This window comes from Lytechinus variegatus, chromosome 4, assembly GCF_018143015.1.
Source record: "Lytechinus variegatus isolate NC3 chromosome 4, Lvar_3.0, whole genome shotgun sequence".
Taxonomy (NCBI): domain Eukaryota; kingdom Metazoa; phylum Echinodermata; class Echinoidea; order Temnopleuroida; family Toxopneustidae; genus Lytechinus; species Lytechinus variegatus.
In genome coordinates, this window is record NC_054743.1 from 52,619,878 (window position 1) to 52,638,462 (window position 18,585).

Consider the following 18,585-nt stretch of genomic DNA (forward strand, 5'->3'; position numbering starts at 1 on the left):
AATGTCCTATCTATGACAGCAAAGAATCACCTCGACATTGTGGAAACTAATAAGAAACTTGCCTAGCTTCTGTCAGACATCAGAGAACTACAGTGTGCCAAAGACCCTAAAAATCCACTGTAGTAGCTACAATAGCTAACAAGCCAACAATCAAGGCAGATGGTAACACTTCAGCATCAAAACCAAGAAATGAGGAACCATGTGACTGCACAGAAAAAGACAAGAAGCTTCTCTGTCCTCTGTGCAAAACTCACTCTTGCATGGACACCATCAAATGTTATAAGTGTAAAAGTTGGCTGCATTATCCATGTGCAAGTTTCTCCCATACAGACATACGAAGATACAAATCTGATACCTCTCTTGCATTTACCTGTACCACATGCAAACTGTTAATGAAACCAGTAGAGTGGACCAAGGAGGATCCATTGAAAGGATGACAAGTAGCCAGCTCAACCAAGAACTGACGGATCGAGACTCCTTACCTCAGAGTCCCAGGAGTAATGCAAATGCTCAAATGCCCTCATTACCTGATGGGGAAGATATACTTCAAGATAACCAGGTAGATGATCATCAAATGGCTTCCTCCATCTCTGCATACGGCAGTGCAGTCTTACCGGCTCAAGTAACTATTGCCGACATTCCACAAGAATAGACCAATACTGAGGAGCAATGTACCAATGCTACATCACTTTCTATGGAAGGAGCATGTGTCTCTCCCACTCTCATCTCTACCATAAGACAGGGATGCCACTAGGTGTCCTCCAAAAACCCTGATTTTGCGGGCAGGGGCAGTGTCCAAGGACAGTGATGACTCCCTACCACATGGTACCGTACGGTGGATAGTGGAGACAAATACCAGAATCAAGTATTTAAGACCCTTCCTGGCCTTCCCAACACTACCAGCTCTGCAGCTATCAACCTCCTTACAGGTTTAGCTCCTCACTCATCTACACCTTCTTGGAAAACTGCTTGCCTTGCCTCACTCTAGAGTGGAGTCAAGAATTTTCTTCCACACCTTGTGCCACAATCTCCAAGTACTCCAACACTGAAGAAATTTAGAGCTATCCTTGAAAAGTACAGCCTACTAGACTTGATAGAATCCTGTAGCGAGGCGTCCACTTATCTAACCTGGAAGAGGAGCATCATGCTAGCAGCAAGTAAATTTGTGGCTACTGCTACTAGTTTGCAGATTAAGGAACCGTCTTCTCTCTCGCTTTTTGTTGTCCAGAGTTAGCTCAGCCCTCATGCAGAACCTTTACCCTACCATGATTGATCCTCCACAGCAGAGACAAGCAATAACAATCAATATCTCACCCACACCTACCTCATCAGATGTAGACTCTGTAAAGGATGTACAGGATCCTCAATGCACTGCATGTAAATTCGCAGATGAAACAGTGAAACACATAATTGGAGAGTGTAGCCTGTATTCCAAGGAAAGAAGTAAAGCTGTCTCCCACTTTCCAGCTGAAGTAAAAGATGCTCTGGATAGACCTACTCCTTCAGAAAAGTCAGTGTATGTTTAACTACACTCCTCTACTGGGAGTACTTGGAGAGTTCAAGCCAGACATTCAAGATTTTCATAAGATCACGTTTCAATACTTGACTGAAATACATCACAAGCGACTAAACAAACGACTGACCTTGTACTTATGCTTAACGTCAGTCTACACCTTTACCCTTGTCTGTACCACCCTTGCCTGTTCCACCTTTATGTGTATCCTATCTATGTGTACTAACCTACACTATTCTGTGTACAGTTCTCCAGACTGGAGGATCTCAAGAAAGAAGAAGATTAAAATGAACATGCAACGACAATATGAAAAATAAATGAAAAACAAAAATAATAATATCAATAAAAATGATAGTACTCAGAGACGGATCGAGAGAAGAAGCAACCCCCCCCCCAACAAAGCAGCATATTTCCTTCTAGTCTGGATGATCGGTGCAAAAAAAAGCAAGAATTGTTCAGATTATGGTACAAGCATGAAATTTGGCTGACAGGTAGAGTAAACAGTGCTGAACATTTTTAGCAGGGGGTGCCAACCGGATCTCTCTTCATATAGCAACAGTTGCTAGGTAACATATTTACCTTAGCAACCACCATTTTGGGGGTGTTATCTTCATTTTAACAAGTGGAATGCATCTGGCCGTCTCACCTGCATCACGCGGTTCAATATAGCAGCAGTGCTGACTTTGAAAACTACTCAACTCGCACAAGATGTTCAGTGATACATGATTACTCGTCCACTTTTTATGAACTAGACTAATAAACTTACAGAGATATGATGGTTATTCAACACAAAACTCCAACATGGCCAAAGTTCATTGACCTTACATGACCCTTGACCTTGAAAACTACTCTAACTCGCACAAGATGTTCATGATACTTGATTACTCTTATGTACAAGTTTCATGAATCAGTACCATAAAATTTCAAAGTTATGATGGTAATTCAACAGATACACCCAATTCGGCCAAAGTTCATTGACCTTTGACCTTGGTCATGTGACCTGAAATGCGCACAGGATGTTCAGTGATACTTGATTACTCTAATGTCCAAGTTTAACAAACTAGACCAATAAACTTTCAAAGTTATAATGGTAATTCAACAGATACCCCCGATTCGGCCAAAGTTCATTGACCCTAAATGACCTTTGACCTTAATCATGAGACCTGAAACTTGCACAAAATGTTCAGTGATGCTTGATTACTATTATGTCCAAGTTTCATGAATCAGATCCATAAATATTCAGAGTTATGATGGGAATTCAACAGATACCCCCAATTCGGCCAAAGTTCATTGACCCTAAATGACCTTTGACCTTGGTCATGTGACGTGAAACTCAGGCAGGATGTTTAGTGATACTTGATTAACCTTATGTCCAAGTTTCATGAACTAGGTCCATATATTTTCTAAGTTATGATGACATTTCAAAAACTTAACCTCAGGTTAAGATTTTGATGTTGATTCCTCCAACATGGTCTAAGTTCATTGACCCTAAATGACCTTTGACCTTGGTCATGTGACATGAAACTCTAATAGGATGTTCAGTAATACTTGATTAACCTTATGGCCAAGTTTCATGAACTAGGTCCATATACTTTCTAAGTTATGATGTCATTTCAAAAACTTAACCTCAGGTTAAGATTTGATGTTGACGCCGCCGCCGCTGTCAGAAAAGCGGCGCCTATAGTCTCACTCTGCTATGCAGGTGAGACAAAAATTATATTTTGACTTCTAAGCGCCAAATTTACAATCCCATGTCAAGCAACGTTCCAACCATGTACAGCAACAGTTGCTAAGCAACACATTTTCCATAGCAACTACAGATAATATTCCTGAATACCACATCTGGTCATAATTTTTGAATGAAAAATTGTTAGAAAATTGGTCAAAGTATAAAACCTGAAATCTTATAAGCCTGAAAAAATCAGAAGCAGTCAAAATAATTATAATATCTGCATAATGATCGTATCTAGTTAATAAACCTAATTTTGATCTACAGGATTTGATTATATCTCTTCATACTTTTTATTCATACATGACAAAGCTAACACATCGACAAAAATCATCACTGGGTCATTGAATGTGCTTACTATTTAATAATTATCAGCATCTCGCCAGTTATGAAAATGTGACAGGGTATTGTAGTGGATGTACATGGAACACTGGGAAAGACACTGAAATTGTAGGGGAAGCTAAAATTTGATTGATAATTAGACTAATCACTGCTAAATGACAAAGCTTCATTGGGAAGCAATGACGATTAATGCCCACAACCTTACTTGTCAGTAAAGTTTTGATATTATTGTCTGACTTGAATAGCACAGTACAGTAGACCTGAAACAGCCTCAAGCATCATTGACTGAATGTTCACTGTATAGCATGGACAGTAGACCTGAAACAGCTTCAAGCATCGACTGTACATGTACCACTTGTGAATATGTCACGAAGCAGTACATTTGTCGATTATACAACAAAATCTTTTAAGAGAAATTGTTATCTCTGTAATTGACACTAATCATTGACGCCGCATCCTACAAATCATGAAGATGAAGCGGTAAAAGGCAAGATATTGTATGTTTTACCAGGTCATCAAAAAGTATGGTTGGAAAATGGAAAGCAATGTAAAGGTGTTGTTACAGAGCTTCGCAACCTGCTTGAAATGACTTCTTTCATCATTCTTGCCCATTATATTTGAGCATCTTAAAGAGACCCTAATTATTCTAATATCTCTTTTATTTGATTATATTGCTTTGGGCACTTGAGTTATTTATATAATTTACATGTTATTTTGCAATAGTTTCTAGATGATGAAGTAAAATAAATGATTTGTATTTACATTGTAAGTTTCCAATAGCTTGGGTACAATTCTAGCGAATTGATCGAACGTATATTTCATGTGTCGCAAATGCCTTCTCAAAGTAAGGCATATATTTATTCCAAAATTTAAGTTAAGACTGGGTTAATCATAAATGACTAGTGTGGAGCTTGCAGTATGCTCGACAAAGAATATCAGAGGCAACAGAAGAATACATCAAGAAAGTTACAGTCATCATCCTCTTCGGTGGGACAATTAATTGTTCATCAATCAGAGTGTAAGAAACATTTCTCTCCATAAGGAAATTATGTTGCAAGACAAGGTGGTAGTGCCATCAACAGAATCATTTCCATCTGAGTCGGACATGCCAAGAAGTATTGGAGGTATATGGAAGAAACATATCAGAACTGTGGCCGAGTATGGATCGCGTCCAGCCAACCTGATATCACAAGTGCGTCACATACGTAGGTGAGAAAGTCACATGCGCATAGATCTATCAAGACAGTCATGATCAATCTTGAAGCTGCAGGATCCTGGCCAAATTACCTGCAATTGGAATTAACAGGTCAGGTCAACTTCTGCACGGGCTTTCAAGTCATGGATCCTGGAGCTGCAGGATTTATCCTGGTCAAAACACCTGGAAACAGAATGGATCGACAGGTCAAAATCAACTTCTGCAGGATCGAGACACTTTGATAGATCAATCACATAACTGCAGGATCCAGGCCAACATGCCTAGAAACGGAACTGACAGGTCCGAATCAACTCTAGCAAGATCTTTCACGTCATTATATATCCCAGAGCTGCATTACTATTCAGGTAAAAACACTTGGATTAGGAGCTGACAGGTCCAAATGAACCTCTGCAGAAGTCAAATTGGATCATGTAGCTGCAGGATCCAGACGGACATGCCTGGAAACGGAACTGAATGGTTTAAATCGAATCTAACAGATCTTTCAAGTGATGCTAAGTCCTGGAGATGCAGGATTGATCCAGGTCAAAACACGTAGAAAAATAACGGACAAGTCCAAATCAACTTCTGCACAAGCTTTCAAGTCATGATAGATCCCCGGGCTGCAGGATCCAGGCCAGCACGCCTGAAAACAGAACTTGTTGGTCCAAATCAACAGTTGCAAAATCTTTCACGTGATGACAAAGCCTAGAGCTGCAGGATTGTTCCATGTCAAAACACCTGGAAAAAGAACGGACAGGTCCAAATCCACTTCAGCAGGATCATGTGATTTAGCTCCAGAATCCAGACCAGCATGCCTGTATATAGAAACGGAACTGACGGGTCCAAATCAACTCTAGCAAGATCTGTCACGTCATGATAGATCGTACGTGGAGCTTCAGGATTATTCAAGGTCAAAACACCAGGAAACGGAACCAACAGTTCCAAATCAACTTCTGCAGAAGTCATGATAGCTCATGTAGCTGCAGGAACCAGGCCAACAGGCAAGTAATGGCACTGCACTGAATGGTCCCAATCGATTCTAACAGATCTTTCACGTCATGTTAGATCCCGTAGCTGCGCAGGATTGATCAAGTCAAAATGAACTCCTGCCTGTGGCAACCGGTTTGGGAACGGCATGGAGAACTAATATGATCTCCATCGCAGGCTACAGAAGGGAGTGGGTAAACCAAGGCAAAGTTTCGAAAATTAACTTCTAGCAATTAAAATAATTAAAATAATTCTAAACTTTGTTGACTCAATCAATTTTTGGTGGTCATTCTTTAATCTCTCCAAGATCAGAGATATTTAGGTTGTAAGTACCCATGACCTCCTGGGGAGCTCTTGTAACCGTTCTTCTACAAGAGTGACCTCTTGCTAAATGTTAATATTCTGGAATTATTTCCTAGGGTCAATCTTTAACATAATGTTTGAATTAATCCAGAATAAATATGGTTTCCAAATTGATAAATATGAGTGAGGTTCTTTTCACGTGCAATAGATATTATTATACCAATAACATGGAACCCATAGACATCGTCTTTGGAAATTAGAACCATATCATGAGGTAGTTTAATTTTTGCAAGGTTTTACTTTTTAAGCATCTATTAGTACCTCTATGATTTACACACATCAATAATCTTACCTTACGGCCTTTAACCATTGGTTGCTACAGAATACCTACTGGGTACTTCGCATGGGCTTGTATACATGATATAATTGTTCTTGGGTTGTTGTGGTTAATGTATTAATGCGCTAATAAAAAAGATGCGATTCATAGAAATTATAATCATAAAAAAATACCCTATAATAATTGGTTACCGTTGAAAATGTTACTTAGCAACGGTTGCTATGGTGATCATTTTGTCTACATATGGAAACATTAATCACATGAGGAATCTATGGGCCAGATTTGGCAGTATCCTGACATCGAGGCACAGACTGGAACCTCAAAAAACCCCACAAATTTTTGTCGCGATGCCTCTCCTAATTCATTCAAAATTCATAACAAAATGCCCGATCGAGACTGGGGTAAAAGGAGAAAACTTTTCGTTTTTTGGGGTTTCCAGTCTGTGCCTCGATGTCAGGATACTGCCACACGATCGACCTTCATCCATATAATCGTGGTAAGTGCATAATTTCTGTTTTCACAATTTATTTTGCTAGATATTTTGACCATAATCTACCATAGTCCCGTGAGTATGGGTAAATACACGGTGAGCTCCTGGGCGCCGGCCCGCTAGCGCGTTTCCGTTTTACACCCTGGCGAAGGCAATCTCCGCAAAACTAGCTACAAAGCAACTAGTGAAGAGTCTACACACGTCACTGGTTTGTTAATTCTCCTCATACCACAACTCTGTGCAGGCTACACGGCCACAGCACTGTCATGAATTTGATCCAAACATGCTTTTAGGGCTTTTGAAGTGGCGTTTGTATACACAAAGAGGTGAAAACATACTATTTGGGCAATTGCCAAAATCAATTTAGTGTTATTATTATTGTCTTATCATTATTATTACTTCTTGTCTTATCATAATGATAAGACAATAACAGTACATCATAACGAAGGAGATCTACAGCGTGTAAGTTAGCTGTTGTTTCCACTTACATAATTGTTTCTAAACAATGAATTAAAATATACAAATAGTAGTATATTATTATCAGTTGTAGTAGGACTAGAACTAGTATATTTTGATTCATCATTTAAAATGAAACAATTCATTTTGAGTGGAAACAACTGGACATGACATCCTGATTCTCCTTCGTTTGTACTATTATTATTTTTCTTGTCTTATTATTACTGCTTCCTAAATTATTTTTTGCTATTGCCCGCATTGTATATACAAACGCCACTGCAAAAGCATTTTCGGATTTAATTCAATTTCTTTGGGGCAAATGCTTGATTTTTTTACACTGACAGTTTCCATTACACCTATTATTAGTACAACTTGGTTCTTATTTAAATTTGATTCTTTATATCATTTTTTCTTAATTAAAAATAGAGATCAAAAAATGAAAATTTTCTTGCCATATTACTTTCCACCAATAGAGGGCGTACACAAAAATATGCCCAAAATTCAAGTTTTTGAGCGCTCTGGGGCCTGTTGCATGAAATGGTCTTTCGTAGAACCATTCTACGTAAGAACGAGATATCGCTCAACTGTTTCACAAAGCCGATTTGGGCGATACGAAGAATGGTCCTTGGAAAGACACCTCCAGACATGTCCTACGTAGGCACGATCTTCTTTGCACACCGCCCGCCACCGTCGGCATTGCGAGAAAATGCGTTTACGGCAAGCCACACTGACATATCACCATTAAGCATATTTTTTAGGGGGTTGATGATGCATTTTATCTGGAATGGCGCCAAGTTATTTTTTGTTGTCATCAATTTCAGGTCGACAAGACGACCAAAAACGGATGTCATTTTAACTCACTCCGGGGGCAATGTAGGCCCATTTTTTTTTAAATATGTTTTCTTTTATTTTCCCTCCATCCTATCCCCACCCCTATTCCATTAAAAGAATAAACTTGAACTATCAACATGGGCAGCACTGCACTATCTCTCTGACCGTTCATGCTTTCTCATTGTAGACAATTAAACAACTTGAAAACAATTTCTTTAAAAGAAATTATGTAAGGAAAAAAGTATTAATAACGTTCAGCTAAAAAAAAAGGAACAATACAAAACTAAGATGTTAAACATGCTAAATCATTTATTTATCTTTATTTCATTTTCATTATGATTATCATTTTTTGATGAGATTCATTTTAATCAATGAAAATGAATTCTTGGATTTGGGATACGGTGAAACAAACAAAATCTGGAGTATAGCTAATTTAATTTACACTGTAAGATACAGATTAGACCTATAGCTTACGAATCCATAGACAATAATTACAAATGAAGATAAGCTTATCAAATGAAATATTATGGAAAGTCCATGCGAATAGGTGCATTTCAAATCGTAGGGTAGGCCCCTTTCGGCTCCTATATATTATGTCATGTTAAAAGAATTGAAATGTTGAACATATTTTGTATATTCTTAAATCTTATATTATTATAATTATAAGCTTCCATAAATTAAGTGATCAACTTTAAATATGACCAACGTTTATGATCGTTGTAATTTTTAGCATTATTTCTGTTAATAGTATTTTTTCCATTGCGGATTGCACAACTTTTTCTATGTTTTAATTATTATTGCAAAGCACGACTTTATTCACTTGGACTTGTTTGCAGCAATGTTTATATGTTCCTTGTCTTTGGTTAGTTATCATGCAACTGAGGTATGTTTATACTCTAAATACTCACATTTGTATTCTTGCGTTATATCTAACAAATAAAATAAATAAATTTGATTTTTCACACGCAGCCTCTCATATTTTCCTTTTTAGTCTCATACAATCAGACACTGTTGATTTTGTTTACTCCATTCAAACCCTATTTTTACCTCTACAAATAACATATAAAGACGTAATTTGCAAAATTATCACTATATATAGGTATTCTATAAAAATACAGAATATTGAACAAATAAAATGTCGAAATTACTTAGTTAAATCAATTTTTATATCGGACAAGGGTCTCTTTCGTTGAAATATCAATGAAAGGTGTCTCTAATTCTAAAAGGACACCGTGTTATAGATAAGGGAAATAATGACGATTTCGATTTTATTCAGTTATGTTTGTGAATCTTCCATTTTTTTTCTCTCTTTTTACCTCATAAAGTAAGCTCCATACATCAATTCAACAATCAGAAATAAATAAAACATCATTTGATCTCCTTTTATCAAAATAAATGATTTTATGAAAAGTCGTCATTCCAAAATAAAACATTCAGGTGACGATGAAGACTAAATATTTTTTCGATACTATCGATATTAAACGATGTCGCAGACTTGGAAGACAACATTGCCTTCGTGAAACGGAAAGCGCTGATTTGTCGCCAATCTTCCTATCTCGGAAGAATGGTCCTAGGACGTTCCTACGTATCGCTCATCTCGTCATGCAACAGGCCCCTGGTGAATACAAAAATTATTCCCAAGTTACTAATGAAAACTAAATTGCAACTGTATGGAAATGAGTAATTTTGGTCACAAAAGTGATATTTTAATGAATTTTTAAAGTGTGTGCTCTGTACAACCGTACAACATTGGCATACCTCTCTCTCGTTTCAGTTCGGAGATCGGCAGGTACCCACTCACACAACATGCGAGGTTAGTAATACTAACCTCGCACAACGCATGTGGTTTCATAGTGGACTTTGACGTTTTCATTCATCACACGAATGTGAGGGAATTAGAAACGCCAAACGTTTCAGTATTTCTCCACTAATGATTTCTTTTTAATAAATTTAGTTTAAAAAAACAAAATGAAGTGGAAATTATTTATAAAACTGTTTTTATCGCTTACCTCCAAGTCTCAACCAGGATACTCCGTTCGATCCGTCCTTAATACTGCGGTGGAAAGTACGCAAACAACAATCGAAAAGCAATTATTCGTATCGAACATTCTCAATTCAAGTCGTCAGCGCATAATAGGAAATTGTACCAAAAATCAACAGGTTGCATCTCATGTATATACTTATTGGTAAAGTACGCCATCTTTTGACAAGATGATGATGAAAGTGGATTGAACGAGCAAGAAAATAATGCTGATCGCCTAGAATGCAGCTAGCTTGCAACACCGTAAACAAAGGTACGGTAGGCACTTAAGAACCAAGTTTGAAAGGACACTCGTAAAATTACGTCACTCTCGCGATGAATAATCATTAGATCGTGGTCGTGCGTGTTCAATAAAAACTCTCTGCATGCATGCACTCAGTGTGTATTGAACACGCACGACCACGATCTAATGAATATTCATCGGCGAGAGTGACATAATTTTACGAGTATATATCCTTTCAAACTTGGTTCTTAAGTGCCTACCGACTTTGAAATAATATCGCGCGCCCTCTTTAGGCAAAAGTTGATATCAACGCTGATCAAGAGGCATCTACGTGAAGATCACGAAAAATGCTCTTATTTTATTCAAAACAACACCAAACAGAATTCAACAAACGATCCATATGGTTCGGTAAGTGTCATACTCATAGAATAAATATAATGCTTAGCTACGATGTAAAGTCATAGTTATTTTAGTAAAAAGGGTGTGAAAGATTCGCGTGCACCAGGTGCATATGAATCCTTCACACACGAGACGATTTGAAACCATGAGTGGGCAGGTACCGTACAACTGCAAAGGTTGAGTCAATTAATTAGTCTGGAAAGTGTCAAGTCCACGCACGTCCAGGGGGATTGAAAGACAGGCAGGTTACTGAGAGTTGACAGGTTTAAGAGACAAGAGTCCTACCTGTAGATTCCCCACAGGCAGGGTAGTAGCAGTGAACAAGTGATTTTTGCTAAAATTGCCGTCGCCAGGGTGTAAAACGGAAACGCGCGGCCCGCTACGCGGGCCGGCGCGCGCTCCCTGGCCTGGGTTAAAAAAAGTGGCCTAACTATACATGGTTCACTGCATATGGGACTGATTTAAAAATAAAATTAGATTGATGACTTACATTTGTCTTTTTATGAAGAGTTTCTTTCACCAATGCATCAACTACTCTCTCCTTTTCCTCATGTATCCTTCTCTGTTGTTCTAAAATGGTTTCCATGATCCCTAGAATTGCAAAATTCCGGGAAAATTATTTCGATTTCAACACGTTGAGAAACCAACGCTACGCTCAATGGGCTGAATTAATCGACAATTTCATTCATCACGATCACGAGCTCCGAGATTTGAGGTATTGGGGGGGGGGGGGGGTATAGGGGCCGCTGGGCCGCGCCGCTTGATCGAGCGTAACGATCTCCTCCTCGTTTGACAGCCCACATTGCAGAATGCCGAGCTAGCCTCTTAAAGTGATGATCTGGGCTGAAAATATTTATGTATTAATAAATAGAGTAGAATTCACTGAGCAAAATGCCGAAAATTTCATCAAAATCGGATAACAAATGATAAAGTTATTGACGTTTAAAATTAAAAAGCAATATAACAGTCGTCATAAATATTCATTAGGTGGGCTGATGATGTCACATCCCCACTTTCCGTTTTCTTATGTTATTACATAAAATCACATTTTCCATTATTTTATACTTTTGTGAATATGTCTCCCTTATAATGAAAAAAGTTGCAGCAATATATACCTAATGCACTAAATTGTCGATCCAATTTTTCTAGATCTTGGAGAAAAAAAATGAATAAACCTAATTTCATATGACTAAATACAAAAGAAAAAGTGGGGATGTGACATCATCAGCCCACCTAATGAATGTTCATGACGACTGTTTTCACAAAATATTGCTAAACTTAAAATTTCGATAACTTTGTTATTTGTTATCCGATTTGATGAAATTTTCGGCATTTTGCTCAGTGAATTTTTATTCTCTAGTTATTATAAGCTATAAATACTTTCAGCCCGGACCATCCCTTTAAATTGGAATGAAGACTGTCTCCTTAAGCGACGAGCCCTCCCAAGCAAATGTTAATTTGAATAAAAGGAGAAAATCCAACGAGCATTACTGAAAATTTCATCATTATCGGATGAAAGTTATGACATTTTAAAAACAGTTGCATATTCTGTATAGGGGACCGATGACATCATCCACTCATATTTCTTTTGTATTTCATCATATGAATTTCTTTTATTTTTCTCCACATTGTCACATGAAACTAAGTTTTACTCATCCTTCGACATGTCAATTTGTTTTAACATTTTGTGGTTCAGTGATTGGTCATATTGTCAAATATGTTAAAAAGTGGAAATCTGAGTCTATAATTCAATTTAAACAAATAAAGTGCGGGGGCATCATCTATATACTCAGCTTTTGCATATCACTGAATTGTGCATAAAACTATTTTGTGAAAAGGAAAAATTTGAAAATGTCATAACCTTCTTATTCTACATCTGATTCAAGGGCGTATACTAGGCTGGTTTGAGCATGCATGGGGATCGCCCCCCCCCCCTTCCCACACACACTTTTCAAAACATACAAAATTAAACGATATTTTTTTAAATCATCAAATGACTAATATTTTTCAACTCTTTGATTAATATTATTTTGAATGCTTTAAATGCAGTCAAAGTGCTTTTTTGGGCCCAACTTTTGCATTCTAAAAACGCAACATTTATCGTGCGGTCGCTCTGCTCCGCACTATTCTTACAAGATTTTGCAATCCCTACATACGTTTAGCTTATTGCAAAGGTTGTCCGCTGCATGCATGCATCATGAGTTTATCTGTGAATGGTACCAATGACTTCTAAATATGACTCTGATCCTAAACCGTAATTTTAGCTGGTGTCGGAATGTGCGTGTGTGAGTGTGTGTTGTGTGTGTGTGTGGGGGGGGGGGAGTTATCCTGGAATAATTATGGAAGCGGGGATTATTTTTACAAAAAATATAGAATGTGCAAGATGGGCGGCTGAAGGCAATGACCAACACAATGCCATCAACACAAAGGCATGTTAGGACAGAAATATTTCCCAAACGCATAGGAGACTTTAAACACAAATTAACATAACAATAAATATTTCAAATACGAATTTTGCTCAAAATATTATGGGATGTGTTGCATCATCTCTCAACAGCCGGCCCGTGCCCTCCCCCCCCCCCTTTGAGAGGCACAATTAAAAAAGTGCCGTTGGAATGTCCTAATGGGGCGAATATCCCTTTTTCTTTACTCTCTCTTGTCAATTTTCATCGGGAAAGTATGCGGGCTCCTCATCCTGGACCCGCCCCTGGTTCACTCCGTTTGGCTGTTTACATTGTTATCTGATTAATATTCCGTAACGGTTGGCATCTCTGGATATGGTTATCATTCTGTCTTCCAACTCTTGAAAATTTGTTCGCGATATTATATTAAGATAGTAATTAATTACTTTATATCCCAACAATTATTACAAAAGCCATTTAAAAAAATCATGATAGATCCTTTACTGAAGGATGGTAGTATGGGATGCTTTGTCTGTGATGTGACGATTACACACCCGGTTTTGGGAAATGAAAATTTGCTCGCAGGTTTGCCTTGATATAATTTACATCAAAAAAAAATCCATATATCCATCAACAAAATCGTTACAGGCCGTTAATTGAAAGATGGTATGTTCACGGTTATACGGGCGGTCATGATATGAGATAGGAGGCCCGACAGCCCTTGATGTGGGGGTGTCCCCAACATTTTGAATTTTCAAGTCAATATATTAATTGCTATCATTGCCTCACTGCTCGGACTACGTGCCGGTATGAGTTTCCCTGCTTCGACTTCCCGAAATCACCAACTTCCCGAATCACCAACCATCTGATTGACATCCCCGACGACCAGTTGGTACCGCTCAACACTCCAACCAGAGGCCACAGCAAGAGATTTCTAATCCCACGATCACGCACATCACTACTGAAGGATACGTTCTTCCCAAACACCATCCGTTTGTGGAACGGTCTACCTGAAAATGTGGTCATCTCACCATCGATCGACATCTTCAAGACACGAGTCAGAGATGTCGTCTTAAACTAACTCAAAATATGAGAACAATTTGTATATAGTGTATATATGCGTTCGTTTTTGGACTTATTTTCATCGAGCTTTGCTACGAGCAACACGTTTAATTAGCCGGTAGACAACCAACTGTTGTGCGACGATACTCCGTGGAGGTTTATGCACACTACTGGAAGAAGAAATGTTTCATGAATGCATGGACCCCTAAATTGGGAAAATAATAACTTTCATATTTTACATTCTATTTTGATGAAATTTTCATGCCTGATTGTTTTTTCTCTACTAAATTCAAATCAACTTTTTTAGTGGGGGTGGACTTGATCGACCTATAATATGAATATTCTTCATTTAGTTTTTTATTCATCTCTTTTCTTGTCGAGTTCATAATTTCCCTGTAATGGACGGTATGTTTTGATCCCCGGTTTTGATCATCACTAGATAATAGGAAAAAACAAATCAGCAAGTTTTCATATGTGCTAGTCTTGTGTGAAGACCCACTTGTTTATCGAATTTTCAATCAGGGTCTGTGCTTGCAGACTATGCTAAGAATCATAGAGATTAGTTTTGATAAGTATTGATCTCTATGCCCCACGTCCACTTGAATCTTGGAGACACTCTACAATGTAATCTATATCCGGCCTAATAATTGGTCGTAACTTTCAGTTTAAAGATGTACGGTAGGCACTTAATACTTCAGTTTGAAAGGACACTCGTAAAATGACGTCACTCTCGCCGATGAATATTCATTAGATTGTGGTCGTGTGTGTTCCATACAAACATGCACACAGAAGTGCATGCATGCAGAGAGTTATATGAGAGGAACATTGGCTCCAGAGAGAAGTTGTCAATAACGTGTGTGTACTATTCCATGCTGTCCGCGTGGGAGAGAGTGCATGGCAATTCGGTTAAACGAAGTTTCCGATATAAAGAGATAATTACTCTATGTACAGTCGACGTATACTGTAATAGAGGCAAATGTCAGATCAGGGGAGGCTGGAGTACAATCAGGTTTTCTTTTTGTAAGGGAAGAATAGTGTATAATTATAGCCAATTGATCTAAGTAAGGGAAGTGAACAATAATGTTTTTTAAAAAGAATGGAATATACCTGCATGGTGAAGCCAATTTGAAAGGAGGTGAGGCAAGTTTCAATGGAGGTTATGAAAAAAAATAAACTGTACAACACATTATAGTGAAGCCAGTTTAAAAGGAGGTGAGGCAGGTTTCAATGGAGGTTTTTTATAAAGAATAAACTGTACCACACATTATGGTGAAGCCAGTTTAAAAAGAGGTGAGGCAAGTTTCAATGGAGGTTTTTATAATTAACTGTACTCTAAATTATGGTGAAGCCAATTTAAATGGAGGTCAGGCAGGTTTCAATGTAGGTTTTTTAAAAAGAATAAAGGGTAACACACATTATGGTGAAGCCAGTTTAAAAGGAGGCGAGGCAGGTTTCAGTGGAGGTTTTTAAAAAAGAACAAATTATGGTGTAGCCAATTTAAAAGGAGGTGAGGCAAGTTTCAATGGAGGTTTTTAAAAAGAAAAAAACTGTCAGTGAAACCAATTTTAAAGGAGGTGAGGCAAGTTTTAATGGAGGTTTTTATAACTGTACTACAAATGATGGTGAAGCCAATTTAAAAGGAGGTGAGGCAAGTTCCAATGGAGTTTTTTATAACTACTACAAATGATGGTGAAGCCAATTTAAAAGGAGGTGAGGCAGGTTGCAATGGAGGTTTTTTAAAAAGAATAAACGGTACCACACATTATGGTGACGCCAGTTTAAATGGAGGTGAGACAAGTTTCAATGGAGGTTTTTTCAAAAGAATAAAGGTATACCAAGAATAAACTGTACCACACATATCATGGTGAAGCCAGTTTAAAAGGAGGCGAGGCAAGTTTCAATGGAGGTTTTTATAACTGTACTCTGAATTATGGTGAAGCCAATTTAAAAGCAGGTGAGGCAAGTTCCAATGGAGTTTTTTATAACTACTACAAAATGATGGTGAAGCCAATTTAAAAGGAGGTGAGGCAGGTTTCAATGGAGGTTTTTTAAAAAGAATAAACGGTACCACACATTATGGTGACGCCAGTTTAAATGGAGGTGAGACAAGTTTCAATGGAGGTTTTTTCAAAAGAAACTGTACCACAAATATCATGGTGAAGCCAGTTTAAAAGGAGGCGAGGCAAGTTTCAATGGAGGTTTTTATAACTGTACTCTGAATTATGGTGAAGCCAATTTAAAAGCAGGTGAGGCAAGTTTCAATGGAGGTTTTTTAAAAAGAATAAAGGTATACCAAGAATAAACTGTACCACACATATCATGGTGAAGCCAATTCAAATGGAGGTCAGGCAGGTTTCAATGTAGGTTTTTTAAAAAGAATAAACGGTACCACACATTATGGTGACGCCAGTTTAAATGGAGGTGAGACAAGTTTCAATGGAGGTTTTTTCAAAAGAATAAACTGTACCACACATATCATGGTGAAGCCAGTTTAAAAGGAGGCGAGGCAAGTTTCAATGGAGGTTTTTATAACTGTACTCTGAATTATGGTGAAGCCAATTTAAAAGCAGGTGAGGCAAGTTCCAATGGAATTTTTTATAACTACTACAAAATGATGGTGAAGCCAATTTAAAAGGAGGTGAGGCAAGTTCCAATGGAGTTTTTTATAACTACTACAAATGATGGTGAAGCCAGTTTAAAAGGAGGTGAGGCAAGTTTCAATGGAGGTTTTATAACTGTACTCTAAATTATGGTGAAGCCAATTTAAATGGAGGTCAGGCAGGTTTCAATGTAGGTTTTCTAAAAGAATAAAGGGTACCACCCATGGTGACGCCAGTTTAAATGGAGGTGAGGCAAATTTCAATGGAGGTTTTTAAAAAGAATAAACTGTACTTCAAATGATGGTAAAGCCAACTTGAGAGGTGAGGAATGGAATGGATTTTATGTAGAAGCAAACTTTTCCATTCCCCCAATACGTAAAAATCCCCTTCCCAAAAATCCAATTATCACTGAAATGGAATATACATAATATATTTTTTTATAAGCCAGGTTATGCAAAATAATCATGTCATCCTTTGTCAACAAGAAATCTGTACATGTCCTCTGGAGAAAAAATAATACCTTGGCCGCCTTTTAATTTCTAAGTTTTGATTTTATTAGTATTTTACTTAGCAATTTGGCTGGCTTAACAAAATGCTTAAACTTGCATGCAGATCAGATCTCAGAATTTACCTTATCCAAAATGAGGTAAATACTAATACCCATTGTGATGTTATAAATTTTTATCCAAATAGTGCCAAATGTATGAATGAATTTCTGTGCGTTTCATTTTTGGATATGCAGACTTAAGTCTAGTAGATGGCCGACTTACATTTAGGCAAAATACTTAGCCAAAAAAATGCAATTGAATACCAACGATGGATAAGTATTTTACTCTAGCAAAATACTGAGTAAAATATACTTAAAATTGTGGCTTTAAGAATAGCATTGAATACTGGGGTACCCTGTTCCTCATCATCATTATTATCCCACTACCACACCAGTTTCTGCAGCACAAAGTTGAACTTTCATGGGTTGAGTCCATTTCAAAGCAAACACTTTAACTTTCTCTTACAACATGACGTCCACACACTGGCAATCACATCATTACAACACCAACCGTCAGAGTACAACAGAACTGCAGTTACCATAGCATTACCCCAACACACCACTCAATTTTTAATTCATCCAAATGAAATATGACTGTGTTGCACAAAGAAAAACTATGTAGTCATAGTAGATTTTATTGACTTGCACATTTATAAGGCTATACATATATACACAACAAAAAAAGTAAGTCCCCCCCTAAACAAACATCAATAATTTCCGAACCAATGGGAGTTTTTGATATATTTTTACATGAGCGTGTAGGTAATTTTATAAGCTACCCTCTGAGTAAATGTTGTGGACGTATCTTACGTCATGCTTCAGTGAGCACCGTCAGAAGGCAAAAATGTCACTTTTCAAAAGTCACAAGCAAAATATCATGACTTTGATTCCATTTTATTAGAATTAATTCCACATTCTCATCATGAAAAATAGTCAGAAGGCTTGTAAAAGGTACTTTCTAAAAGACAATACAACTTTTTAAACTAAATTTCACGGTTGAATAAACTCAAGTCCAAATTGGCTATAATTGGATTTTTACACATTTCTATCAATAAAAATGCTAGAATATGATGACAATTATTTTGGGGAAGACTATCTTCAACAATATTCATCGTTTCACGGTTCAAT

General features: G+C 37.5%; 1 protein-coding gene across 1 annotated transcript in view; it reads right to left on the reverse strand.

Moving 5' to 3' along the window:
* LOC121414308 (splicing factor 3A subunit 3-like) overlaps positions 1 to 11,534 on the reverse strand; it is a 31,762-nt gene extending 20,228 nt beyond the window's left edge. The window contains exon 1 of the mRNA XM_041607440.1: positions 11,337 to 11,534. Within this exon, the coding sequence (XP_041463374.1) occupies positions 11,337 to 11,432 (96 nt within the window). The 5' untranslated portion in view covers positions 11,433 to 11,534. The remainder of the gene's footprint in view (positions 1 to 11,336) is intronic.
* Between the last annotated feature and the right edge of the window lie 7,051 nt (positions 11,535 to 18,585).